This window comes from Aquarana catesbeiana, linkage group LG03, assembly GCF_042186555.1.
Source record: "Aquarana catesbeiana isolate 2022-GZ linkage group LG03, ASM4218655v1, whole genome shotgun sequence".
NCBI classification, from domain to species: Eukaryota; Metazoa; Chordata; class Amphibia; order Anura; family Ranidae; genus Aquarana; species Aquarana catesbeiana.
In genome coordinates this window covers 29,800,440-29,827,511 of record NC_133326.1, presented here as the reverse complement: position 1 = coordinate 29,827,511, position 27,072 = coordinate 29,800,440, and the positions used below count along the sequence as shown (strand labels likewise).

Sequence of the window (27,072 nt, the reverse complement as noted above, 5' to 3'; positions counted from 1 at the left end):
CTCTCTCTCCCCCTGTCCCCCCTCTCTCTCTCTCCCTGTCCCCCTCTCTCTCCCTGTCCCCCCTCTCTCTCTCTCCCTGTCCTCCCTCTGTCTCTCCCTGCCCCCTCTCTCTCTCCTTGTCCCCCCTCTCTCTCTCTCCCTGTCCCCCCCCTCTCTCTCTCTCTCTCCCTGTCCCCCCTCTCTCTCCCTCCTCCCTCTCTCTCTCCCTGTCCCTCCCTCTCTCTTTCCCTCCCCCCTCTTTCTCCCTGTCCCCCCCTCTCTCCCCCCTCTCTCTCCCTGTCCCCCCCCTCTCTCTCTCTCCCTGTCCCCCCTCTCTCTCTCTCCCTGTCCCCCTCTCTCTCTCCCTGCCCCCCTCTCTCTCCCTGTCCCCCCCTCTCTCCCTGTCCCCCCTCTCTCTCTCCCTGTCCCCCCTCCCTCTCTATCTCCCTGTCCCCCCTCTCTCTCCCTGTCCACCCCCTCTCTCTCTCTCCCTGTCCACCCTCTCTCTCCCTGTCCCCCCTCTCTCTCTCCCTGTCCCCCACTCTCTCTCCCTGTCCCCCTCTCTGTCTTTCTCTCTTTCCCTGTCCTCTCTCTCTCTCCCCGTCCCCCCCCTCTCTCTCTCCTTGTCCCTCCTCTCTCTCTCCTTGTCCTCCCCCCCCTCTCTCTCTCCCTGTCCCCCTGCCCCCCTTTCTCTCTTTCCCTGTCCTCTCTCTCTCCCTGCCCCCCCTCTCTCTCTGTCCCCCTCTATCTCTCTCTCCCTGTCCCCCCCTCTCTCTCTCCCTGTCCCCCCTCTCTCTCTCCCTGTCCCCCCTCTCTTTCTCTCCCTGTCCCCCCTCTCTCTCCCCTCTCTCTCCCTGCCCCCTCTCTCTCCCCTCTCTCTCCCTGTCCCCCCTCTCTCCCTGTCCCCCCTCTCTCTCTCTCCCTGTCCCCCTCTCTCTCTTTCCCTGTCCTTTCTCTCTCCTTGTCCCTCCTCACTCTCTCCTTGTCCTCCCCCTCTCTCTCTCCCTGTCCCCCCTCTCTCTTTCCCTGTCCTCTCTCTCTCTCTTCCTGACCCCCTCTCTCTCTCTCTCTCTCTGCCCTCACAGAAATAATGTGATTTGATCATCCTGACACCATATTAAGCATGGTGTTGGGATGTTTTCATTGCCAGCACCAGCCATTCACCCGACAAATTACCCCCACCGCTGAATTCCCCGTCAACCCTGAGACTACATTTTCCCCCCGGTCCTTGGCAAAATTGTCCCTGAATGGCAGTCTGGAAGTGTGGTCACCCTACCAGGGGGCAAGGTGTCAATTTTCCCCCAGGTCGCTCTGATGCCCCATACAAAGGCCGCACCGCTTCCCTCAGATCCATCCCAAACTCAATAAGTATCCATACTGCGCAATTGCGTATGGTTTTATATACTGGTTATGTGCATGTTTTCAAAATTAAAGTGGGCCGCTCTGGGTGAAGTCCAGGGCCAAATTTTTGTCCCAGTCCAGCCCTGTCCGTGTCTGTGTCTGTTCTATATATCTCTGTGTCTGTGGCTCTGTCTATATATCTCTGTGTCTGTGGCTCTGTCTATATATCTCTGTGTCTGTGGCTCTGTCTATATATCTCTGTGTCTGTGGCTCTGTCTATATATCTCTGTGTCTGTGGCTCTGTCTATATATCTCTGTGTCTGTGGCTCTGTCTATATATCTCTGTGTCTGTGGCTCTGTCTGTCTATATATCTCTGTGTCTGTGGCTCTGTCTATATATCTCTGTGTCTGTGGCTCTGTCTGTTCTTTATATCTCTGTGTCTGTGGCTCTGTCTGTTCTTTATATCTCTGTGTCTGTGGCTCTGTCTGCTCTTTATATCTCTGTGTCTGTGGCTCTGTCTGTTCTTTATATCTCTGTGTCTGTGGCTCTGTCTGCTCTTTATATCTCTGTGTCTGTGGCTCTGTCTGTTCTTTATATCTCTGTGTCTGTGGCTCTGTCTGCTCTTTATATCTCTGTGTCTGTGGCTCTGTCTATACATCTCTGCATGTTGTAGTGAGTGGATCGATCAGAGTGTAGGTGGGCGGGGCGGTGGGCGGATCCTCCCTCTCCGGCTCGGTGCTCTCCGCTCAGTCTCCGTGTCCGCCGGGTTGGTGCAGCATGCGGGGGAGAGGAAGGAGAGAGCCCCCCATATGAGCGCCGCATGTCCTATGGGAGGAGGGGACCCCCCGGGTCGGGAAGGCTCATGAAGCCGACAAGGTGAGTGAGATCTCCCCTTCCTTCCACTGATATATCACTACTCCCTCCCCCATACACCCTCCGATCTCATCAACTTCTACACACCGGGGACCCCTTCCCTCCCACCCCGGACTGAGGACCGCACAGGGGGCACCCTCACCCGGGAGTACCACCCTTCTATACTCATCGCTGCTCATTTCACTTTCCTGCAATGTCCCTTGTTCTGATTGCTGGGTAATGGGGGGATCATGGGGGGCTTTTATTCCCAACTCTTATTATATTTATATATTATATTTACATTGAATACATATTATGCTTTAAAAATAACTTTGATTTGTAATGTGTTCAGGTGATGAGTGTCTATAACCCGAATCTCCAATAATACTTCACCAGGAACTCTGCTTGTAACATCTGTTCACAGGATTCATAATCAATAATAATCACTATAATGTATATATCTGTTCAGAAGATTCATCATAATAAAACAAAATAATAATAAATGACAACAGCTAATATATATATATCTGTTCAGAAGATGCATCATCATAATAATAATAATAATAATAATAATAATAATAATAATAAATGACAGCAGATATATATATATATTTATGTATGTTCAGAAGATTCATCATCATAATAAAAAAAATAATACTAAATAATTAAATTAATAATAAATAACAGCAGCTATTATGTTTATATCTGTTCAGAGGATTCATCAAAATTTAATAAAAATAATAACAGCAGCTATCATGTATCTATACCTGTTCAGAATATTGATTATTAATAATAATGATGGCAGCAGCTATGCATTTATTTCTGTTAATAAGATTAGTATTACCAATAGTATTAATAATATAATCGCAGCAGCTACAATGTATCAAACTGGAGTACTGTGTTAAATGGGATCACTTCTGATCAGCTATATTGTGATCTGTGTTCCCATCTATTCTCCATTAGTATCTGTTCAGAAGATCAATTATTGTTAATAGTAGTAATGATGATGACAGCAGCAGCTATGCATTTATAACTGTTCAGGAGATTGGTATTAACAATAATAATAATAATGATAATATTATAATAGCAGCAGCTACAATGTATCAAACTGGAGTACTGTATTAAATGAGACCACATCTTATCAGCTACATTGTGATCTGTGTTCCCATCTATTCTCCATTTTAATGGAAGTTAAAACATATCCGGACCAAAAAATGACAGTAATGCAGCTTACTGATAGTAGTGGTGTATGCATTTGTTTTCTTTTTTTTTTTTCTCTTATTTTAACCTGTCATTAACTTCCTGCCCATGGTGACAACCTTACTGAGCAGCATGGTCACCCTAGGATAGAAAGCGTGTTAGGAGGACATGATACTGTGCTGGGACTAAGACACCACTCTCTCTCTTCCATAGCAAGGGGGATGTGTTTTGTAGTCTATGGAGGTTGCTAACTGATATCAGTCCAGAGCTTTCTGGACAGTGGGGGGGGGGTTTGTAGTTCATGGAGGTAGCAGGGGACAATGCTCACTGATAACAGTCCAGAGGTTTCCGGAGGGGGTTTGCAGGGAACAGTGCTAACTGATAACAGTCCAGAGGCAGGGAGCTTAGGAATTTATCAGCTCTAGATCAGCTACTTTTTTGCACTTGTGGAGCAGATAGATTAAATGCTTTCAAATGCTGTGGTGTGCATATAACGGATCAAAAGGAGGCAAATCAGAGAAATTTGTTGTTGGAGTTTGTCATGTTTAACTGATGTTTACCTGTTTTATGTGCTATCTTTCTAGTATATTCTGTAACAAGACAATGAATGATGTTCAGCATAGAAGCCTTCCTATATGTTATTCATTGGTCTTGCTTGGCTCACAGCTGGCTGTTGGGCACTTTTCTGTGTTAAGCAATACAATGTCTATATGTTCACCATGTAAACGCAGTACATAGACAGGGTAGTAGTACAATGCATGTGATCCAGCCTATTTAATTTAATATATTTTCTTTTTTTATATATATCATTTTATGTGCATGCAGGCACCAGCACACAGGTGTCATGGTTTGGAATGGTCTTTGTAGAGTGCTGCTTTGTATTCCTCCCAACATCCGCATCGGCCATGGCTGTAGTTTGCCAGTGTCTTATCTCTGTGTAATTTTCCTGTCTTTTCTCCAGTATAGTTAACCAGCTCTTTTGTTAACATGTGCTTTATATGTAAAAAAAAAAAATAACACATGATGGTGTACTGAGCATACAGTAAAGGGGGAATATAGATGTACTGTGCAGCATTATCTATCTAGGGCTAACTTTAATAAGAGCAGCACTAATCAAGCCTACCTCTCTTATAGTGAAATCAATTGGAAAATGTACATTATATCACATGTGTGTTCTATGTGCTGAGGCTTGTTGTGTACATCTCCAGATTGTTCCTGTTCCACTCAACTGCTTCTTAATGTTACCTCTGTCTTGTCCTTTTTCTTGCTATTCATTTGTTCTTTTTCCTCTTTAACTTTATCTCTTCTTCCATTATTCTTTACCCCTTTCACATTTTTTCTGTCTGTCTCATTTTTTCTGTCTTATTCTTTCTTCATCCTGTTCTTTGGCTGTCTACACCTTTCTCTCCCTTACCCATTGCTTTTTCATCTTTCTTTTTTCCCCTCCTCTTATCCATTCTTTTATCTTTTTTTTTTTCTGTCTGCTTTTATATTTCTTTCTCTTTCTTATCCCATTCATTTTTTCTTCTTTTTGTCTGCCTTTCTCTTTTTCACTCCCTTATCCATTATTTTATTTTCTTTCTCTTCCCTTCCCTCTCCCCTTTCCTCTCCCTTATCCCTTCACCCCCCCCCCCTCCTCTCTCCTGCCTATATACACCCCTTGGTCCCCAATTTGGTCTTTCTAGCTCTTCTTTTCTGCTCTCTCTATCCCTTTTTCTTTCCCTTTTTATCTATTCCTTTTTTTTCTATTACCTCTCCCTCATCCCTTATACACTCCCTCTGTCATCTCTCTTTCCTATATGCACCCCTTGATAACCCCGTTTGCCCTTTTTATCTCCTCTTCTTTCTCTTCCTTTCCCTTTCCATTGTCCCTTACACACTCCCTCAGTCCTCTCTCTCTCTCTCTCTCTCTCTCTCTCTCTCTCTCTCTCTCTCTCTCTCTCTCTCTCTCTCTCTCTCTCTCTCTCTCTCATGCACCCCTTGATTCCCCCCCCCCTTTTGCCTTTTTGTCTGTCTAGCTCTCCTTTTCTTTTCTGCTCTCTATCCCTCTTTCTCTCTCTTTGTACTCTTTTTCTACCAGTGTCCACCCCGCTCTGTCTTCCCCTCTCTTTTGGCATTCCTTCTAACAGGTATATTGCCCTTCTCTCCCACAATGTTCCATTTGACATTTTAGTTATCACAAGTCTTTGGTCCTTTTCTCTAAGGAAAGGAGACAGTTTAGAAGTTATGGGCAAGCCGTGTAACGCTCCGTTTCATGATTAATTGGCCACAGCGCATGCTGGGAGATAACCAATTTCATATACACTATAATAAAATGACTCGCTTTTGGCAGATCTCTCGTATAGCACAAGAAAATGATTGATTGTTGGCAAATCTTTTATATTTTTTTATCGTTCATTGATATATATACAATATAATGCATATTCCCGAGGAAGAATATTATAAGTGACACTATATCCCATTTTGAAGAAAGGACTGTAAAATTGTAACAGTTGTTTTATATGGTAGACTGTTGGTCTGTTTGCTCCCCTAGGAAATGGGCACTAGCAGGTGGCGTCATTTAGATTAATTCGATTCTGGATGGTTAATTAATTGCACTGCCTCAAAATTGATTGTTTTCTCTATGCCAATGATTCAGGAAAAGTGTGCAAGCTGTGCGCATACCGTTGCAAAATTCTAGCTACACAGCCGTTTATATTTCTATGGGAAACAAGACAGGATAACTAGTCCTGGTCAGCGGTTTCTCAAGCCCCACTTCTCACAAGCCATGGATTCTACATCTTGCACTGACGATGGATAACAAGCCTGAAACAAGCCTGCATGATTGAGAATTAATGGCTCTGCAATCCTTAAAAAAAAAAAAAAAAAAAAAAAAAAGTGATTCTCTTATTTAGTTAACTATTCTGCCTCAGTATTGATTGTTTTCTAAAGACGGATTCAGGGAAAGCATTCAAGTGGAACATGTGGTGTTACAAAATAATTTTTAATGTAAATAAATATTTTTATTTTTTTAAAGACAATAGAAAATAACCATTCCCTTGTTTCAAAATCCTATTTAAGCAATAGTGTCCATATGTGGCACTAAGCAGCCAGAGACATCCATATGTACGTTTCTATCAATTGCTATATATATATGTAGGCTGTATCTGTGTTATAAAGCAACCGGCGCATAGTTGGCAACTGGGTCAGAAAGAGATCCATTTCATGGCTCTGCCCCTATCCTTGAATTAGGAATGAACCCTTATATTTAGGATTTGTGATGGAAGTGATGACATGTAAATAGCTTCTGTATGATGAAGGCAAAGCTGTACTTCATAGGTTAGGGTTAATATTGCCACCTACTGGAAGTAATCAGTATATATGATAACAAATGCATGCTCAGTATCTTTAGCTTAGTGAGTTTTGGTTTTGTTAGGAATCAGGATATCTGTAACCTGTACGTTCTCCAAAAACCGTTGGCAGGCATATGTAAAGCTAATCTTTCCCAGTGAATGCAGCCTCTGGAGTTCTGTACAAAATGTTAACTGATCAACTGCATAACAGCTGTGCTGCAAAGAGCCGAACTGTAGATACATAAAAAGTTGCTTAATGTTGATGGATAGATAGATAGACTCTATGGATGGATGAACCGATAGATAGGACATACATATAGATAGATGGATAGGTTATATATAGATGGATAGATAGGTATTCATATGGATGGATGGCTAGATAGGTTATACAGATAAAAGGATATTCAGATGGATAGATGGTATCTGTGGGTGGGTGGATGGATGACCGGCATATAGATGGCTTGACTGGCAAATTTATTAGATAGATAGACTAATGGATGGACATATGGATTAATATATAGGTGGACAGATGGATGGGAGGACAGTGATTTGAGAGATGGATTGATGTCTGGACAGATAGATAGATGGACAAATTGTTGGATGCAAAGAGAAATATATGGATAATGGATAGATGGGTAGATAGATAAATGGATGGACAGAGACATTGATGGAGAAATGGATGGATGGATGGGCAGATGGATAGATAGACATATATGGATGGATATATAGGTGGACAAATGGATCGCTGGATGGACAGACAGATGGATGGGAGGACAGATAGATGAATGGATGGACAGAGACATAGATAAACAGATACGGTGATGGAGAGATTGATGGGTGGACAGATGGATAGACAGACAGATCGTTAGATGGACAGGTTGTTGGATGCAAAGAGAAATGGATGGATGGATTGACAGATCAATGTATTCACTATATCATCTAATAATTTATAAAATACCTTCAATCACAATTGTATTCAAAGGACAAAAAAAGGAAAATAACTTATTTTTTAGAATTCCTAATAACATAAATGTTCCAGTATGTAGTACAAAACTCGCTCAGGGTGTGATTACTTTTGAGTGATGATCTGCAGTGTCCAGACACTCCGCAGCGAGTTTCTGACTCCATGCAGCTTCCTATTAGAAAGTTGGTGATTTTGATGCAAAAAGCTCATTACCGATCGATTTGGTATTGCAAATGTGGTTTTAAAAAATAGATGTCGTTTCAACATTGTGTCCTTCTGCTCTTCATCATGATGCTCCAAACGTGATGGGTTGGAATAAACCTGCATTAAACAAAAAAATGTATGGAAATAGTGAGACTGAATAACAGGCATGATACGGTACACATTTCTCATCTCCCCATGCTTCCCCCATCATCCTGATTGGCTGCTGGAGAATCCCAGAAATTCCTGTGCAGGTACACACTTTCTCAATGTCAGTATTTGCATGGGGATAGGCAATGCCCTCTTCCATACGTCAGTATTGATGTGTGTATGACGTATTTCCCAAATGCAGAACTTTGCATTCGGGAAATACGTCATGTGCGTTGTAAATGCTGATCCGAGAAAGCGTCGCTTTTTACCTGAGTACAGCCATTCACCTATGTGACCACCTGTATGAGCCACCTATGGCTCCCTAAAGTCACCTTGATTTTTACACTAGAGCATATTTTTTGTGCCTCTTACCATCTTTGTGCATGAGCCCTTTAAATTTAAGATGTCAATACAGCCAAAACTTTTTTTTTTTTTTCTAAGTTTTGGGGAAAATTTATAATTCCTGTTGGGCTTTTATTGCTATCTAAGGCTCCATTGGAGGGTTTTCTCTTGTCACTGTGACAGCAAGTGAGAAAGTGAAACATTCCCTGGATAGCAGTAAAAAAATGACAGAGGTTCTAACTGTTTTCACCTATGCCTAACGCTAAAAGGTTTTAATGGCTGTATACTTTAGGGACTTAAGTAACAGCTGGCAGTTTTACTATAGGACTACTGGAAAGGTAATCGGCTATAAGTATTAACTGCCATTAGATCATCATTATGTTACATTCTGAGAAGATTTGGAAATGTATATTACATATTGATTGCTTGAGAGACCTTTCAAAAAAAAAAATAAGAATACAATTGTTTTAAAGCTGAACTCCAGGTATGATCTATATTGCATGTTTAACTTGGCCCAGCGTAAGTATACTGTAGATATCTCATAGCTGATGAGCCACTGGGGAAACTGACAATCGCTGTAGTAGTTGGCACTACTACAATGATAGCCACAATCTTCTGGGTGAGCAGCTTCCCCGCTGCATACCCGCCACAGGGGGCTGCTTGCAAGGCATTGCCACCATTTTAAAGACTGCCTTTTATTTTCTGGAAATGCAAGGTGTTCTGTGATTAGACAAAGTGAAGACTGTGATGTCACCACCCCTCCTCTTTGTCCTTTTAAATCAGCGAACGCCTTGCTCTCCTTTAAAAAAATACAAGGCAGCTTATGAATGGCAGGAGTCCCCAGCAAACGACTCGCCTCTGTGGTCAGTATTCAGAGGGGAAGCCTGCTTGCACAGAACCCCAGCAGGACCCAGGAGATTCCGGCTATCACTGTAGTAGCACCAACTACTCCAGTGACTTTTAAGCTGTCCGCAGTATTTCAGTGACCAGACAGAATATTTTGTGAAGAGTTAAAGAAACTTGAGAAATGATGTGCCAAGCGCATTGAACTTTGGGGTGAATATGTGGAATAGGATGTAATTTTCATGGCTCTTGGTGGTTCCCTTCGTGGCCCTTGGGCCTAGAACCTAGCAGCACCCCGTTGTAGTTCCAGGCAGGTTGCATAGTGCCGACTCCCTAGGTTTTTCAACCAGGCTTCTGTTTCTGGTTGAGATTTGCCCTGGCCTGATTTAGGTAAGCACCTACCCTACATAACAATGACAGGACACATTCATTTCTGCTGGACCCCCTCACTGTCACCTGAATGCTGGGTGGGAAACATGGGAGCCTTCCATGCTCTTAACGCAGTACAGGAATGAGAGACCACTGCACACCGATGACATCACTCTAATCCAAGTTTATTTCATAGAATAACCACTATAACAGTCCCCACACTAGGACCACCCCTTAATGCGTTTCACCCAATAGGGTTTAATTGTAGAGCTCCTTACCCTACATAGTTACTGTAAAACAGCAAAACGAGAAAACTAGCTGGTTACAGATTTCAAATAAAGGTAGATGTGGCACAATCTGAGCATGTTGTGAAGACTTTTAGCTTTGGATATAAACTGGAATGCCTGGATGGCTTTCCTGTTGATGACTGTAGAAGAGGACACTAATGCTGGCTTATCACAAGGACAGTAGTGATCAAATTTGGTTTTCTAGAGCACCTACAGCCTTCTCCCCAGAGATCCATTGCCTGACCCCTCCTGTTGGCCTCCATTGTCCAACTAAATAATGGTCAGATCCAGAGACTGTTTGTTTGTGTGTGTGTGTATATATGTGTGTGTATATATATATATATATATATATATATATATATATATATATATATATATATATATATATATATATATATATATATATATATATATATATATATATATATATATATAATATTATATGGACTTGTAGACTATCTGTGTCCCTCCTGCTGTTGTGGAAGTTCTGGTTCTATTAGATCATGCTGAGATTTGTAGTTACTCGGAACCCAGCAAGCCACCTGTTACCTCTACATTGCCCATGTCTTCCTCCAACAGGCTAGGATACAATTCCTGTTGACAGCTGTTGGCTTCCATTGTCTAACCCTTCCCTTGGCCTCCATTGCCCAACCAGATAATGACTGGATCCAATGTTTCATGTACTGTATGTCAGTGGGGACCTGTAGACAACCTGTGTCTCTCCTGCTTTTGTGGAAGCTCTGGTTTGTAGTTTCACCGAACCGAGTCCCAAATGTTGCTTCTACGTAACCCATGTGCTCCTCCAACAGGCTAGCATGCCATTCCTGTTGACAGCTATTGGCGTCCATTGCCCAACCCTTTCATTGCCCAACCAGATAATGGCCAGATCTAGAGACTTTCCAGTGGGGACTTGTAGACAATCTGTGTCCCTCCTGCTGTTGTCGAAGTACTGGCTCTTTTAGACCATGCTAATATTTTGTAGTTCCTCAGAACCAGAGAGCCACATGTTGCCTCTAGGTAGCCCATGTCTTCCTCCAACAGTTTAGCAAATGATTCATGTTGACAGCTATTGACTTCCATTGTCCGACTTTTCCCTTGGCCTCCATTGCCCAACCACATCATGGCCAGATCCAGAGACTTTCATATACATCAATGGGGACCTGTAGATAATCGGTGTCCCTCCTGCTGTTGTGGAAGCTCTGGTTCTATCCATTAGACCATGCTGAGATTTGTAGTTCCACAGAACCTATAGAGCCACATGTTGCCTTTTAGATAGCCCATGTCTTCCTCCAACAGGCTAGCATACGATTCCTGTTGACAATTATTGGCTTCCATTGTCCAACTCTTCCATTGCCCAACCAGATGATAGCCAGATTCAGAGACTTTCATGTACATCATTGGGGACCTGTAGACAATCGGTGTCCCTCCTGCTGTTGTAAAAGCTCTGGTTCTATTAAAGCATGCCGTGATTTGTAGTTCCACAGAACCCAGAGAGCCACATGTTACCTCTCCTTAGCCCATATCTTCCTCGAACAGGCTAGCGTATGGTTCTTGTTGACAGCTATTGGTTGAATTTTTCCTGCAGCTATCTCTGAAGGATGGTTTGGAAACAAGTTGCCTGTGTTTGCCGCTCGCTGTATTGTGTGTTTTGCAGTTTTTCACAATTAGAGTAGCAGGCCAAGACCACTAATTTGATACTAAGCTGTAATCACATTACAGCTGTCAAGAATTGCTTCTGGGTACATTTTCTTACCATTGACACTGCTGTGGCACGTTATCCATGTTGGAGAAAAGCACATTCATTATATAGTGATTTAAACATCGCCATTTACTCCCATTAATAGTTGTGTGGCCTGGTTCATACTTCCACCTCTGATACAATGACATCATATGATACAGACACAAGTTTCTAATATTCCAACAACAGTGCAAAGAATAGTACTGGAATAATACATTTTTAAGGTTTAGGTTATTTAAAATGTAACCTGCTACTGCCCACATAATGCATATTTACAGTATTCATTATAGGTACTTATATAGTTCTGTCAATTTACGCAGCTCTTTACGTACAGTATATCTATTGTACATTCACATCAGTCCCTACCCTCAAGGAGCTTACAATCTAAGGTCCCTAACTCACATTAATACATACGGATATTAGGACCAATTTAGACAGGAGCCATTTACCTACAGCATGTATTTGGAGTGTGGGAGAAATCCGGTGTACCCGGAGGAAACCCACGCAAGCACAGGAAGACCATGCAAACTCCAGGTAGGTAAAGTTGTGGTTGGGATTCAAACCAATGACCCCAGTGCTGCTAGGCAGAAGTGCTAGCAAATTTATGGTGTCAGAAAAGGTGCTTCTATGTGCAGCCGAGAGTTCTGTGCTGAGAGCACTCCCACTGCGCGTTTCAAAGACAGCTCCTGGTCTATAGTGATGGTTGGGAGCTGACGGGAACGGCCCCCGAACATATGACAATTGTGGCATCCAATCACAGTGGTCACATGCAGTGGCGGCCTGTCCATATGGGGGGGGGGGGCAGGGGCACCTCCCCCCTAATCTACATGCAGGGCATCGGACACATGAATTTAAATGGGGTGTTGTTTATTTTTTAAGCACATGATTAGAGCCTGAGGCTCTAATTGGCTTAAACAAAAGGTGGGCTCGAGCGCAGACCACTGTGCCCTGAGCCCAAGCAGTTATGTGACTATAGTGAATTTAAGATTTGCTATTGTCTTCCGGATTCTCCTCCCAGCCAATCAGGAAGTGGGTCCTGAGACCCGATTGGCTAAGAGGAGAATCGATCGTATTGACCGCCGAGGTGGAGGAGACGCAGGGGAAGCCGCCGAGGAGGAGACGCAGGCCCGTGACCTAGATGGGGTAAGTGCGGGGTTTACCACCTGAACATGGGGGGTTGTTTATTTGGCCCCCCAAAATGGAGCACCAGCTGCCACTGGGCACATGATCGCCTGATCTTTCCTGCACCCCAGGCATAAATACTCTGGGTGCTGTGGCTGGGTGGGAAGGGGTTGATAATTTGAAAACCTTTTAAAAAGTAAAAAAAAAATGGATTGTAGGCAAGATCAACAGTTTTTTTTTTGTTTTTTTTTAATTATCTAAAAGAACACTTCTATGATATAGTTGACTAAAGAAGGAAATAGGAGAAGTTCGTTGTTAGGGTTTACATATATATATTTTTTTAAAGCAGAACTCCAGCCACAAGTAACACAGGGTTGCCAGCCGTCAGTAAATTTAGGGACAGTGTAAAAATCTGTGATTTTTTTTTTTTTTTTTTTCTTTACAACTGTCTGTAAATATCAATGACTTTTTAAGTGTAAAGCAGGCAGATTACTTGTTATGGGTATTGTCAGTGTTGCCATATTGTGTTTTATATGGTTTAAATATTGGTTGTCTTCCTTTTTAATAGGAGTTCTGTCATTTTTCAGGTTGTCAGTAAAAAAAAAAAAAAAAAAAGTGCTCCATCAGTAGATTTTCCATGTTTTGTCAGTAAAAAATGCTGCGAGAGGTTGGCAATACTGAAATAACATAATGAAAATGAATGGCCCATTAAAAGCAAAGAACAAGCTTATGCTGCAATATTTAGCTTTAAAGTGGTTGTAAACCTCAGAATGAAATGTATGAACAAAGCCTATCCCTCTATAGTGTGTACTTGTCTCAATTAAGAGCACAAAATTTCACTTTTGTCTGCAGCTTCGTTCTTCATGAGCCACTTCTGACAAGTTTTCCTGACACTAAGAGAAAAAAGGTAATGAGGGAGGGATTTCCAGCACACAGTCCGTGTTTGACAGCCTCAGCTCCATTCCTGTGTGAAGGGGGGAGGTGTCCCTTTTCTCCAATCAGCTGTCAGAGCTCTCCTTATTGAGCTCTGCAGAGTGTAACTTCAGATCTCATCCCCTTTTTTTCTCAACTCTGACAAGCTTTATAATTCAGCACTTTGGCTGTAGAGAAGAGAAGAATTCAGATAAATGGGTACAACAACTTCTGTAGGAGGATTTGTGTCATCTCTGTGTATCACCTGAGGCCAGTCACTTCACTGGGTATATGTAAGGGTTTACAACCACTTTAATTCATAGATGCCCCTCCCCCCCGCAAAATTATTTTTCTGCCAATAGATGTCCTCAGTCAGATGGCCAGCATCATTCAGCCCACCCCCAGCCTCTGACTGCTCAGTGAAAGGAGAAGCAGTACAGTGAGTTCATCTCTGTCACTCTTCTTTTTCCTCCTATCAGGGTGCTCCTTGGTACAGATAAACTGATTTGGCTTGCTGCTTCTTGTTACACTTCAGCCCAGCCCAGGGACTGCAGGAGGCTCATTGCAGAATTTTACGTACTTGCACTGGTTTCCCTTAAAAAAAAAAAAAAAAATACATTGATTAATTTAGTGATTGCAGAGTTGTATTACCTTGTGTCTTTTTTATATCTGTCCGGAGTTCAGCTTTAAGTGCCCCATTCGCACTATGTGTGTTTTTCTCATGCATTATACTAAGGCAGCCAATTCACTTCAAATGGGACCTCCAGAAGTCTCAACAAAGGTAAAGACATACCTTCCGTGATTTTTGACATATGCAACACTATAGTAAAGGGGGGAAGTGCTTTTCATTACACTTTGTATATGCGTTGCGGTGTCATTTCAAATTAATGCCAATTCACCTTCTGTTATGGTGCCCATGCATCAACACACAAAAGCGTGCCCAATAGTGTGACGGGGCCCTAAGGGATGCGTTGACTTTGGAGCCCAGATACTGTATGCCCTTGATTAAGCAGACTTTGTGAGGGATCAAGTAGGTATGTTCTGCACATTTTGAGTTTCTTGCTTCATGGATCACACTTCATAGCTGTAGAGACAGTCCAGTTTTCTTTCTTTGATTTGGTTTTGGAGGGAATAGACCAAAAATAATAAAGCTCATAGAGCCACTTTATAGGTGTAGATACCTGGTGCCCAACCTACGTCTCAGGGGCTGCAAGTGGCCCTTTGTCACTTCCTGTGTGGCTCTCGGGGCCCCTGCAGACACTAATCTTTGTTTCCTTATTTCCCTATTATTGCAGCGATTTATAGCAGTCTCATTTAATGTGTCTCCAGTCTATGACTCCTAAAGCATGTCTCCGGTCTCCAGCAACTCCTAAAGCATGTCTGCAGTCTCTGACCATCTCCAGTATCGTGTCTGCAGTCTCTGACCATCTCCAGTATCGTGTCTGCAGTCTCTGACCATCTCCTGTATCGTGTCTGCAGTCTCTGACCATCTCCTGTATCGTGTCTGCAGTCTCTGACCATCTCCTGTATCGTGTCTGCAGTCTCTGACCATCTCCTGTATCGTGTCTGCAGTCTCTGACCATCTCCTGTATCGTGTCTGTAGTCTCTGACCATCTCCTGTATCGTGTCTGCAGTCTCTGACCATCTCCAGTATGGTGTCTGCAGTCTCTGACCATCTCCAGTATGGTGTCTGCAGTCTCTGACCATCTCCAGTATGGTGTCTGCAGTCTCTGACCATCTCCAGTATGGTGTCTGCAGTCTCTGACCATCTCCAGTATGGTGTCTGCAGTCTCTGACCATCTCCAGTATGGTGTCTGCAGTCTCTGACCATCTCCAGTATGGTGTCTGCAGTCTCTGACCATCTCCAGTATGGTGTCTGCAGTCTCTGACCATCTCCAGTATGGTGTCTGCAGTCTCTGACCATCTCCAGTATGGTGTCTGCAGTCTCTGACCATCTCCAGTATGGTGTCTGCAGTCTCTGACCATCTCCAGTATGGTGTCTGCAGTCTCTGACCATCTCCAGTATGGTGTCTGCAGTCTCTGACCATCTCCAGTATGGTGTCTGCAGTCTCTGACCATCTCCAGTATGGTGTCTGCAGTCTCTGACCATCTCCAGTATGGTGTCTGCAGTCTCTGACCATCTCCAGTATGGTGTCTGCAGTCTCTGACCATCTCCAGTATGGTGTCTGCAGTCTCTGACCATCTCCAGTATGGTGTCTGCAGTCTCTGACCATCTCCAGTATGGTGTCTGCAGTCTCTGACCATCTCCAGTATGGTGTCTGCAGTCTCTGACCATCTCCAGTATGGTGTCTGCAGTCTCTGACCATCTCCAGTATGGTGTCTGCAGTCTCTGACCATCTCCAGTATGGTGTCTGCCGTCTCTGACCATCTCCAGTATGGTGTCTGCCGTCTCTGACCATCTCCAGTATGGTGTCTGCCGTCTCTGACCATCTCCAGTATGGTGTCTGCAGTCTCTGACCATCTCTAGTATGGTGTCTGCAGTCTCTGACCATCTCTAGTATGGTGTCTGCAGTCTCTGACCATCTCTAGTATGGTGTCTGCAGTCTCTGACCATCTCTAGTTTGGTGTCTGCAGTCTCTGACCATCTCTAGTTTGGTGTCTGCAGTCTGACCATCTCCAGTATCGTGTCTGCAGTCTCTGACCATCTCCAGTATCGTGTCTGCAGTCTCTGACCATCTCCAGTATCGTGTCTGCAGTCTCTGACCATCTCCAGTATCGTGTCTGCAGTCTCTGACCATCTCCAGTATCGTGTCTGCAGTCTCTGACCATCTCCAGTATCGTGTCTGCAGTCTCTGACCATCTCCAGTATCGTGTCTGCAGTCTCTGACCATCTCCAGTATCGTGTCTGCAGTCTCTGACCATCTCCAGTATCGTGTCTGCAGTCTCTGACCATCTCCAGTATCGTGTCTGCAGTCTCTGACCATCTCCAGTATCGTGTCTGCAGTCTCTGACCATCTCCAGTATCGTGTCTGCAGTCTCTGACCATCTCCAGTATCGTGTCTGCAGTCTCTGACCATCTCCAGTATCGTGTCTGCAGTCTCTGACCATCTCTAGTATCGTTTCTGCAGTCTCTGACCAGCTCCTGGAATGTCTCCTTTTCCAACTCCCTTCCATTTGTTTGGAGTGATCAGTGCATGTTAGTTGTGGTCATGTGCTCTGCTCTATGCACACTACACATCCTATATCCATAGTCCATTTTAGGGGTAAACAAGAGAGGGTGGCTACATTCCTACATACAGTGAGACTATAGAGAGAGACTGTAGCCACCCTTTAACAGGAGATCGGATCACAGCAGCAAAAAAAGATTGGAGGAGGCTGAGCGCAAAAGAAGGGACTTTTTTGAGTTAGGAATACATACTTGAATATAAATGTTTTTTTTTTTTTTTTTTTTTTTTTCCAGAGATTCATGTCACTTGGTCTATGAGCAGTTCTTTATTTTTGTAAGGAAATTGGTGGACACTTTCAGGCACATTCGGATGTTGTGCCTACCTAGCCATGTTCTTGGGTGTGCACAGAGTTAAATGCAGTGCTGCCGATACAACCTCTTGTGTATTCTAAGCTGTATAACAACTGCTCCATCTAGCGTAAGCCGGTCAGTATGAATCGGGAACAGTCGCTGTCTCCATACAAATCTGCATCGTGATTTGAGCTTCAGATGTCTTTTCATGCACATATAAGGGTGTGATCTCCACTTTTCTGGCACCGCTGACCGCTGCTTTCTGCCAAATACCGAAGTGTGAATCAAGGTGAAACAGCATTCCGTAATCATGGAAAAATCACCAGGGTGCAGATTCTACAAGATCCCAAATGTCTGGCATGTAGAGCACTCTTGTGAAATAAACATGAACTGCCTTATGGCCACCTTGCGTTCCTCTGCATCATTAAAACTTTTCTTTTGCTTTGAGGAGATGTATATAGCAAACCAAAGATGCTGGACAGGCGACCGATCGCCATTTTAAATTATTTATTCGCTGTAGTATTTCAGCAAGGTTGTACTTTCGTCATCACTTTGCACATCCATCATTGGCATACTACTTAAAACTTTATCAATCTCTCAATAGATAGATCTATCCATCCTTAATGAACACCCTATAACAGATTACTGCTACAGGGCCACCATTCTGTGTAGAATCACTATATATAGATATATATAGATAGATAGATATTGTTCTTTTTTGATTATAGTGAAAAACAGTATCTCACAAAAATGTACACCCCTCACTTTTTTGTAAATATTTTATTATATCTTTTTATGTGAGAACACTGAAGAAATGACACTTTGCTACAATGTAAAGTAGTGAGTGTACAGCTTGTATAACAGTGTAAATTTGCTGTCCCCTCAAAATAACTCAACACACAGCCATTAATGTCTAAACCACTGGCAATAAAAGTGAGTACACCCCTAAGTGAAAATGTCCAAATCGGGCCCAAAGTGTCAATATTTTGTGTGGCCACCATTATTTTTCAGCACTGCCTTAACCCTCTTGGGCATGGAGTTCACCAGAGCTTCACAGGTTGCCACTGAAGTCCTCTTCCACTCCTCCATGATGACATCAGAGAGCTGGTCGATGTTAGACGCTCTTCCACCTTCTGTGTGAGGATGCCCCACAGATGCTCAATAGGGTTTAGGTCTGGAGACATGCTTGGCCAGTCCATCACCTTTACCCTCAGCTTCTTTAGCAAGGCAGTGGTTGTCTTGGAGGTGTGTTTGGGGTCGTTATTATGTTGGAATACTGCCCTGCGGCCCAGTCTCTGAAGTGAGGGGATCATGCTCTGCTTCAGTATGTCACAGTACATGTTGGCATTCATGGTTCCTTCAATGAACTGTAGCTCCCCAGTGCCAGCAGCACTCATGCAGCCCCAGACCATGACACTCCCACCACCATGCTTGACTGTAGGCAAGACACACTTGTCTTTGTACTCCTCACCTGGTTGCCGCCACACACGCTTGACACCATCTGAACCAAATAAGTTTATCTTGGTCTCATCAGACCACAGGACATGGTTTCAGTAATCCATGTTCTTAGTCTGCTTGTCTTCAGCAAACTGTTTGTGGGCTCTCTTGTGCACCATCTTTAGAAGAGGCTTCCTTCCGGGACGACAGCCATGCAAACCAATTTGATGCAGTGTGCGGCGTATGGTCTGAGCACTGACAGGCTGACCCCCAACCCTTCAACCTCTGCAGCAACTCATACATCCATATCCCAAAAACAACCTCTGGATATGACGCTGAGCACGTGCTCTCAACTTCTTTGGCCGACCATGGCGAGGCCTGTTCTGAGTGGAACCTGTCCTGTTAAACCGCTGTATGGTCTTGGCCACCGTGCTGCAGCTCAGTTTCAGGGTCTTGGCAATCTTCTTATAGCAAAGAAAAAACACACAAATGGGGGAGGAAAGAAGGAGTGCTGCTCACCCCTGGTAATGAAAACAAAAAAAGGAAAAGGATTTCCCCAAGTGGGGTTTTTAGGCAGCGGCCTAAAAACCCCACTTGGGGAAATCCTTTTCCTTTTTTTGGCAATCTTCTTATAGCCTAGGCCATCTTTATGTAGAGCAACAATTCTTTTTTTCAAATCCTCAGTGAATTCTTTCTCATGAGATGCCATGTTGAAGTTCCAGTGACCAGTATGAGAGAGTGAGAGCGATAACACCAAATTTAACACGCCTGCTCCCCATTGACACCAGAGACCTTGTAACATTAACGAGTCACATGACACCGGGGAGGGAAAATGGCTAATTGGGCCCAATTTGGACATTTTCACTTAGGGGTGTACTGACTTTTGTTGCCAGCGGTTTAGACATTAATGGCTGTGTGTTGTTGTTTTGCGGGGACAGCAAATTTACACTGTTATACAAGCTGTACACTCACTACTTTACATTGTAGCAAAGTGTCATTTCTTCAGTGTTGTCACATGAAAAGGTATAATAAAATATTTACAAAAATGTGAGGGGTGTACTCACTTTTGTGAGATACTGTACATTTCATTTTAGTACAGCATTGCATGACCGAGCAAATGTCAATTAATGCAGTGCCGTATGAAAAAGATGGCCTGGTCATGAAGGGGGGGTAAATCATATTTGTGTGTGTGTGTGTATGTATGTATGTGTATATATATATATATATATATATATATATATATATATATATATATATATATATATATATATATATATATATATATATATATATATATATATATGTATGTATGTATATGTGTGTGTGTGTGTGTGTGTGTGTGTGTGTATATATATATGATATGTATGTACTGTATGTTAGTCGGGTCTTTATCTTCTACTTTTCTGTATCATTCAGGGTTGGTATTGTTGCTATTAGTGAAAGGCAAATCCAGCACAAATTGAAAACCGGAATATTCCTCATGAAGGCTCCATTCACCTCTAGTGTAGCCCAAACGCATGTTTTTGTGCACATCACACATAGGGCAACCTGTTCATTTGAATAGGCTGCCCTATGCAATTACAAAAGCATCAAAGAAGGTCTCACACCTTTTCAGCGTTAAGCTTTACTTTTTTTTTCACTGTGCATTTTTGCGCGTTTGCAGCATGCAAAAATGCACATCAGCTGGCAGCATTCTGGAAGCAATTAAGAATTAATGGCACCTCAAGTGGGGCGCACATTTTACACCTGTTCCAAGAACAGGCACAGTAACATGCATCTTCACACACTCCCGAATCGCAGATGTGAATGCAACCTAAATTGATGTTAAACCCAAAAAACAAAAAATGAATATGTTGCAGCTTACCGATCCTTAAAGGAGACGTGCGGAAATATAACAAAACCAACATACCTACCTGCTGCATCATCTGTTCATTGCTAAAGCTGCCTCCTGCCGGCTCTAAGCCTGAGAACTGAGCGATTGAATGACAGATGATCGCTCAGTCCTCGAGTGAACTCTGAGCAGAGAGCAATGATTGCTCTATTCCTCCAGCACTCACTGGAGTGTCGAGCTGTGGAGAGGGCGGGAGCGACTGGCTTAAGCTCTCAGTGCACTGTGAGGCTGGGCCAGCTGCCAGTCCGGAATCTGGGTGGATCCCGACATTGTCAGATTCCTTCCAAAGCCTGGAGTAGCTTTATGATGTCTGTCAACAGCGGACTTTAGACCACTGTCAGCTGATTTCGGGTGACAGCCACCCGCGGCCTGAATGGGGTAATTGCGGGACGAGCAGGTGTGAGGGACTTGTTTGCCGCCCCCCCCCCCCCCCCCCCCCCCAAAAAAAAAAATGGAGCTGGGAATGCCCTGGCCACAGTTGATTGGGCAGCATTGGCAGGAGTCAGGGCTTTCTTCATTCAGTCCAAGCCTGTGTTTTTCCCTAATCAGGACTACCAGCACTTCTAAGCTTGTGAAAGCTGCACTTGCGTTACGTGTGTGCTTCTAAAGGTTTTTCCGGTGACTGTTTTGTGTAAACCAACTTACAATTTCTCTTTATCTCACTGTAAGCAAAGACTTTCTTCTGCCATCAATGCCAGTATTAACGTTATATTTGTTCCAACAGCATAAAAAAATAATGCTCCTTTGTGGTGGTGTGTCAACACTTAGATTATTCTTGTGTTGTCCTTCAATTGACCTACAATGGAGTGTTCTGTTTAGCACTGGGGAGTTCAGGAGAGCCCAGGTATGTTGTGTATATTATAAATGAAGTTCTACCTAAAGCAAGTACTGCTAGGTATCTGTTCTGACCATTAAAGTGCTTGTGCAATGGAGCGGCCGCAAACTTCCTCTTTTCTGAGTAATCTCCCCCCCCCCCCCGCTCCCTCTTCACTGGCTTTGGTTGACAGCAGTGGGAGCCAATGGCTCCCGGTGCCCCAGCAAGACCGGAAGTGAGGGGAGAGAAAAGGGGGTGAGGGGGGATACTGACACCCGAACATATTTTACCTTAATACAAGGAATGCATTAAAGCGGGGTTCTGCTTTAAAAAAAAAAAAAAAGCCAGCAGCTACTAATACTGCAGCTGCTGACTTTTAATAATAGGATATTACCTGTCCCGGGATCCAGCGATGCGGGGAAACGAAGCCCCGCTCATCACCCCCTCCTCTCTGCGGCACTGGCATTGTAACTGTGGGCGCCCGGCTGTGGCTTCGCAGCCCGGCACCCACTGCGCATGTGCGAGCCGCGCCATGACTGGCCGGGCAATCATCTGGGACCTGTGACATGTACCAGATGATTGCCGAGGGGGGGATCTCCCTTCTGGTGCCGCAGTGCGCCGGGCGGAAGTGGGAGCTGGGACCCTGGGAAAAGAGGGTACCCGCTGCCCCCCCCCCCCCCCCCAAAAAAAAAAAATTACATGCCAAATGTGGCATGTCAGGGGTCACCTTCCTTAAAGCAAAAGTTCAATTTTTGGGTGGAACTCTGCTTTAAGGTAAAAAATGTTTAGGCTTTACAACCACTTTAATTAGGGTGGGGGGGCACTTATTTGTGCCTCTCTGAGTGGGGAGCTTGCCCTTCATGGCTTTGACCAGTGTTACCCAACCTCATTCCTCAAATACCACAAAAAGGCCATGTTTTGGGTCTTTCCCTTTGGATAAAATAGCTGTTATAAATGCCAAGTACTTGACATTGCTTTAAAGAACCTGTGCAAGGTGAAGGAGATTCAGAAAACCGACCTGTTCGGGGTATTTGAGGACTGAGGTTGGTAACCACATTCTCGTGGTTGTACCCTATTAGGAGTGCCCTTTATGGCCACTGTAGTCAAATCAAAAGATAAGGAATTTGAGAAGACTTCAGTAATAAAGTGGAACTAAATCAGAAAGGTGCACATAAGACATGTTGGGGGTACTTGAAGACTAAGGTTGGGATCCACTGGCTTAGTCCTCCATTACTGGGCTTGTACACTTTTAAATAAGAGTGGCCATAATGGCCAATGAAGTACCAACAAAGGAAAGGGAATTTGAGCAGGGCATAGCTCAGACTTCAGTAATAAAGTGAAACTAAATCGGAAAGGTGCACATAGGACCTGTTTAGGGGTAGTTGAAGACCGAGGTTGGCTTAGTCCTCCATTTTCATGCCTGTATCCTATTCAATAAAAGTGCCCATAATGACAAATGAAGTAGCAACAAAGGAAAGGGAAAGAGCTTTAGAGCAGGGAATAGTGGAGGCTTTAATAATAGAGTGAAACTAAATTAGAAAGGTGCAGAGGATTTTCCGGTTTATAAAGGTGAAAGCAGACAAATTGCACCTAAGCTGGCCATACAAGGCGCAGATTTTAGCCAGTTCTTGATAAAGCGTCTGAAATTCAATAGGTGGCCCTGTTGGCAACCTCCCACCCAACATCCCTGGATTGAAAAATTAGAGCAGACAGGCGGACAAATTGTTGGCCGAACGGTGTCGGCATCTAATTAATACCACTGTTCAGGTATTTTGACAGCTGGCCGGGCTAGCTGTCGGGATACCATAGCCAGGCCCATAACATGGATGGAGGAAACTATTCAATATTTTCTAGCCCATAGGCTGAGCATAAGAAATGTATGTGTATAACCAGCTTTCCAATGGACTTTCTGTTTTAAAATGGCTAGAAGGTTTTGCTTAAATTCAGAAACTGAGCTATACTTCTTGTTGTAAATGTTTGTTTTGGTTTTATAATTCTCTTTTCCTTCACATATTATTTAGCTTAGTCAGTATCCATTCACCATTTCTCTTCTGGGTTACAAGTCCATTTGCTTTAAGTGTGTGTACAATGTCATTAATTATTGAAAAAAAAGATCCTTTTATTGCTGTGGGTAAAAGTCCATCTTATCTGCTGTGTCATTGACATGAACCCACATCAAACAGGTTCAGGTCTATAAAACTATACAAGTCTCTTTCTGGAATGCTCAGAAAGGAATAAAAAAAAATAACATAGGAAGCCGAAGTGCCAAGTATCATACAAAATGTGACGAGCGGCACTTGTTCTGCTTTTATAGTGTAAATCCTCCGTGGACTGTAATTCTTTTCGAGAAAAACTAGTCAGGGAATGTATAGAACTTGGTTTACACCAGCTTCTATACAACTTTTTACCCAGGTGAACCCTTGAAATAATTTTCAGGTCTCATATTGCCCCTTACATTGGGGATCATTGGAAAGATTGCCCCTTACATTGGGGATCATTGGAAAGATTGCCCCTTACATTGGGGATCATTGGAAAGATTGCCCCTTACATTGGGGATCATTGGAAAGATTGCCCCTTACATTGGGGATCATTGGAAAGATTGCCCCTTACATTGGGGATCATTGGAAAGATTGCCCCTTACATTGGGGATCATTGGGAAGATTGCCCCTTACATTGGGGATCATTGGGAAGATTGCCCCTTACATTGGGGATCATTGGGAAGATTGCCCCTTACATTGGGGATCCTTGGGAAGATTGCCCCTTACGTTGGAGGTCACTGGGAAAATGCTCCCCTTACATTGGAGATCATTGTGGAAGAATGTTCCTTACATTGGTGGTCAGTGGGGAGATTGCGCCTTAGGTTGGCGGTCAGTGGGGAGATTGCGCCTTAGGTTGGCGGTCAGTGGGGAGATTGCGCCTTAGGTTGGCGGTCAGTGGGGAGATTGCGCCTTAGGTGGGCGGTCAGTGGGGAGATTGCGCCTTAGGTGGGCGGTCAGTGGGGAGATTGCGCCTTAGGTTGGCGGTCAGTGGGGAGATTGCGCCTTAGGTTGGCGGTCAGTGGGAAGAATGCCCATTACGTTGGCGGTCAGTGGGAAGAATGCCCCTTACGTTGGCGGTCAGTGGGAGAAATACATCGCTTACAGTTGTCAAGATTCCACTCTTACAGACTACTGAAAAGCTCTTTGGTGTCATGCAACTGGTGCTGCCACATCGCATAGGGCCTGGAATTAGGCAGGCACCATCAGGTCAGGTCCATCTTGTCCATTCATGGAACGTATTGCGTTCATTCAGGTAATGCAAATCTCTCTCTATATGGCACCCGTGCTGAGTGGCCAACCTCCTGTGTTCACAATGCAGCAAGGCATCCGCCCAGCACAGGAACAGAGAGCAAGTACAGATCACTAGAATAACAGTGTCTACTTAAGTGATTTCCAGCTTTAAGGGGCATCAGCCAAGTATGGTATAAACATGGTTACATTGGTCCAAGCTGGACCATTGTAACTAATACTATGTATAAAATGTTTATACCTGGAGGTCCTTTTTAAGCTTTTAGATAGAGGACCTTTTTTAAAGCTGTTATGAATGTGATGACTACTACCAATCATAGGCCTGGTTCACACCTATGCATTTTTTTTAGTGCATTTTCAGTTTTTGCAGAAACACACTACAGTTCATTTAATGTGGTTTGCTATGGATGTAGTTCACATCTGTGCATTTTATGGAAAGGGCCGGCGCCTTTTTCCTGGATTTTGGTTCCATAGACTTCGAAGGATCAAAAGCGTGTATTGAAAAATGCAAAATGCACCTGCAACATGCAAACTGTAACCTGCATAGGTGTGAATCATCAGGCCTTACAGCAATTATTCAACAAATTTCTGCGGTTGCCTTCCAACGTGACCATTCTAGGAAATCGTATTAAATGTGTAGGTTATAACTTAAGATGACAGTTGGCCGATCTGCTGATGGGCAACCAACAGTACCCAAATATTGGTCAGGGAAACCTTTGTTAATCATTGCTGTTTTCTCTGAGATTTTCCAGATTTGTTTCTGTGACTCCCCTTCATTTCAAAGCCATGAACGCTATCCCTTGGTTGAGCCGTGCTCTCATACTTATGCAAGAAGCCAACCTGGTAGACCTCTAAAGATAGTGAGAAAACAACCATCCTCTAATGTTTCAAGGTTTGGCCATCTTCTACCTGGAGAGCTTATACTAAGCCCTTTATAGCTAAAATCCCTACTAATAAATTTAATCCAAATGCAATGAATAAGCAACAACAGGATTAGCTTCCATCAGTGTACCAGCATAAAGAGCTTATGGCAACATAATCTTTCAATGTAAAGCGGATAATATATGTTCAGGTTTATTTTTCCTAGATAAATTAGACAAAAAAACGGTATAGAAGCCAACATCATGTCCTCGTTGTTAAGATGTGTATAAAATATGTGCTGCGCTACCCCCTATTATGGTATCTATCACCAGTGTAATAACCACATAAACCAAAAATAGAATAAATATGACATAAAACTTGATCATCTTTAAACAACTATCCAAACTAATGTGTGCATATACTCTTAAATTTGCTACCAAATCCAAATTCTCACCATGTGAATAAAATACAGCACATTTAAATTATATGAAAGTGATTCATTGTCCATCAAACAAAGAGTCCTCCCGTGTATCTTCGAAACTTGATCCACATCCTGTAAGGCAGTGGTCATCAACCCTGTCCTCAGAGCCCACTAACAGGCCAGGTTTGCAAGATAACTGGAATACATCACAGGTGATATCATTTGCTGCTCAGTGATTGCAGTATTCTAGTCTGCATCTCCCCCAAGGTAATACATAAAACCTGGCCTGTTAGTGGGCCCTGAGGACAGGGTTGATGACCACTGCTGTAAGGTACCTGTGGTCGGTAGTGTCCGAAGTGGAGCTTGTATGCTGAGGATTCAGACGAAGACGTAGTCAGGCAGCAGGTCAAGTTGGCAACAGATCAGGCAAAGCAGTACAAAATCGAAATCCAAAGAATGGTCAGGCAGGCGAAGGTCAAACACGAGCTGGCGCTGAAGTACCAAATCAGCAGGCTGGAGAATGGTCAAGAATTCGGGCAGAGGTTCAATACACGGTAGTCAAAACCACAGCGCTATTAATACACCCAGGGAGCTAGTCCAAACAAATGGGCACTGAGTAACAGGAAGTGCTGCTATTTACGGGCTGCTTAATTTTACATTGTCCGCAGCTGGCAGCAAGTGAAGCTGGTGTGTCCAAGGCAATGCATCAAGCTGGGAGAACATTGCAATAACTCCAGAGCTCTTCTGTGGCACAACAGGTAAGACTCCAGCTGTGGGACCAGGAACATCCCAGTTTGAAGACACCCAGGTACATGACACATCCTCTCTCCCATATCCAGTCATATTATCAGTTAGTTGATACACCTTGTGCTCCTTATTCCACCACCAGTTGCTATGCGCACTCCAGAATATTTGATCCTAAAATGGGTCTAGCCACACATGTAAATTTTGTCCCTTAGGACAGCTCTCCTGGCCTCCAAACCTCCCGGTCCTTCAGGTGCTTTTATGGTGCCATTTCACCCCGAGGATTCACATATGCCAAAAAGAATGCAATAAAAAATACTAAAGTGTATTACTCTTTTTAGTAATTAAAAACATATATCTTCAAAGTGTGCACTTGCATCAAATATTCAAACCATGTGCATTCAAATACCTTTCCAAGATGAATAGAAGGGGTTAGAACCGCGCTAGTGCGTCAACAAAAAATCATCAAAAAAGCAGCAGCTTAATGTGAGATGCACAACAAGTAG

General features: G+C 43.6%; 1 protein-coding gene across 2 annotated transcripts in view; it reads left to right on the top strand.

Annotated features, from left to right (window-relative positions):
* The first annotated feature begins 2,030 nt into the window (after nucleotides 1-2,030).
* Nucleotides 2,031-27,072, top strand: part of RGMA (repulsive guidance molecule BMP co-receptor a) — a 91,630-nt gene continuing 66,588 nt past the window's right edge. Inside the window, exon 1 of one of the 2 annotated variants that reach the window (XM_073618406.1) lies at nucleotides 2,031-2,197. In XM_073618406.1, the coding sequence (XP_073474507.1) occupies nucleotides 2,142-2,197 (56 nt within the window). In that variant the 5' untranslated portion in view covers nucleotides 2,031-2,141. The remainder of the gene's footprint in view (nucleotides 2,198-27,072) is intronic. The other variant, XM_073618405.1, reaches the window with a different exon arrangement.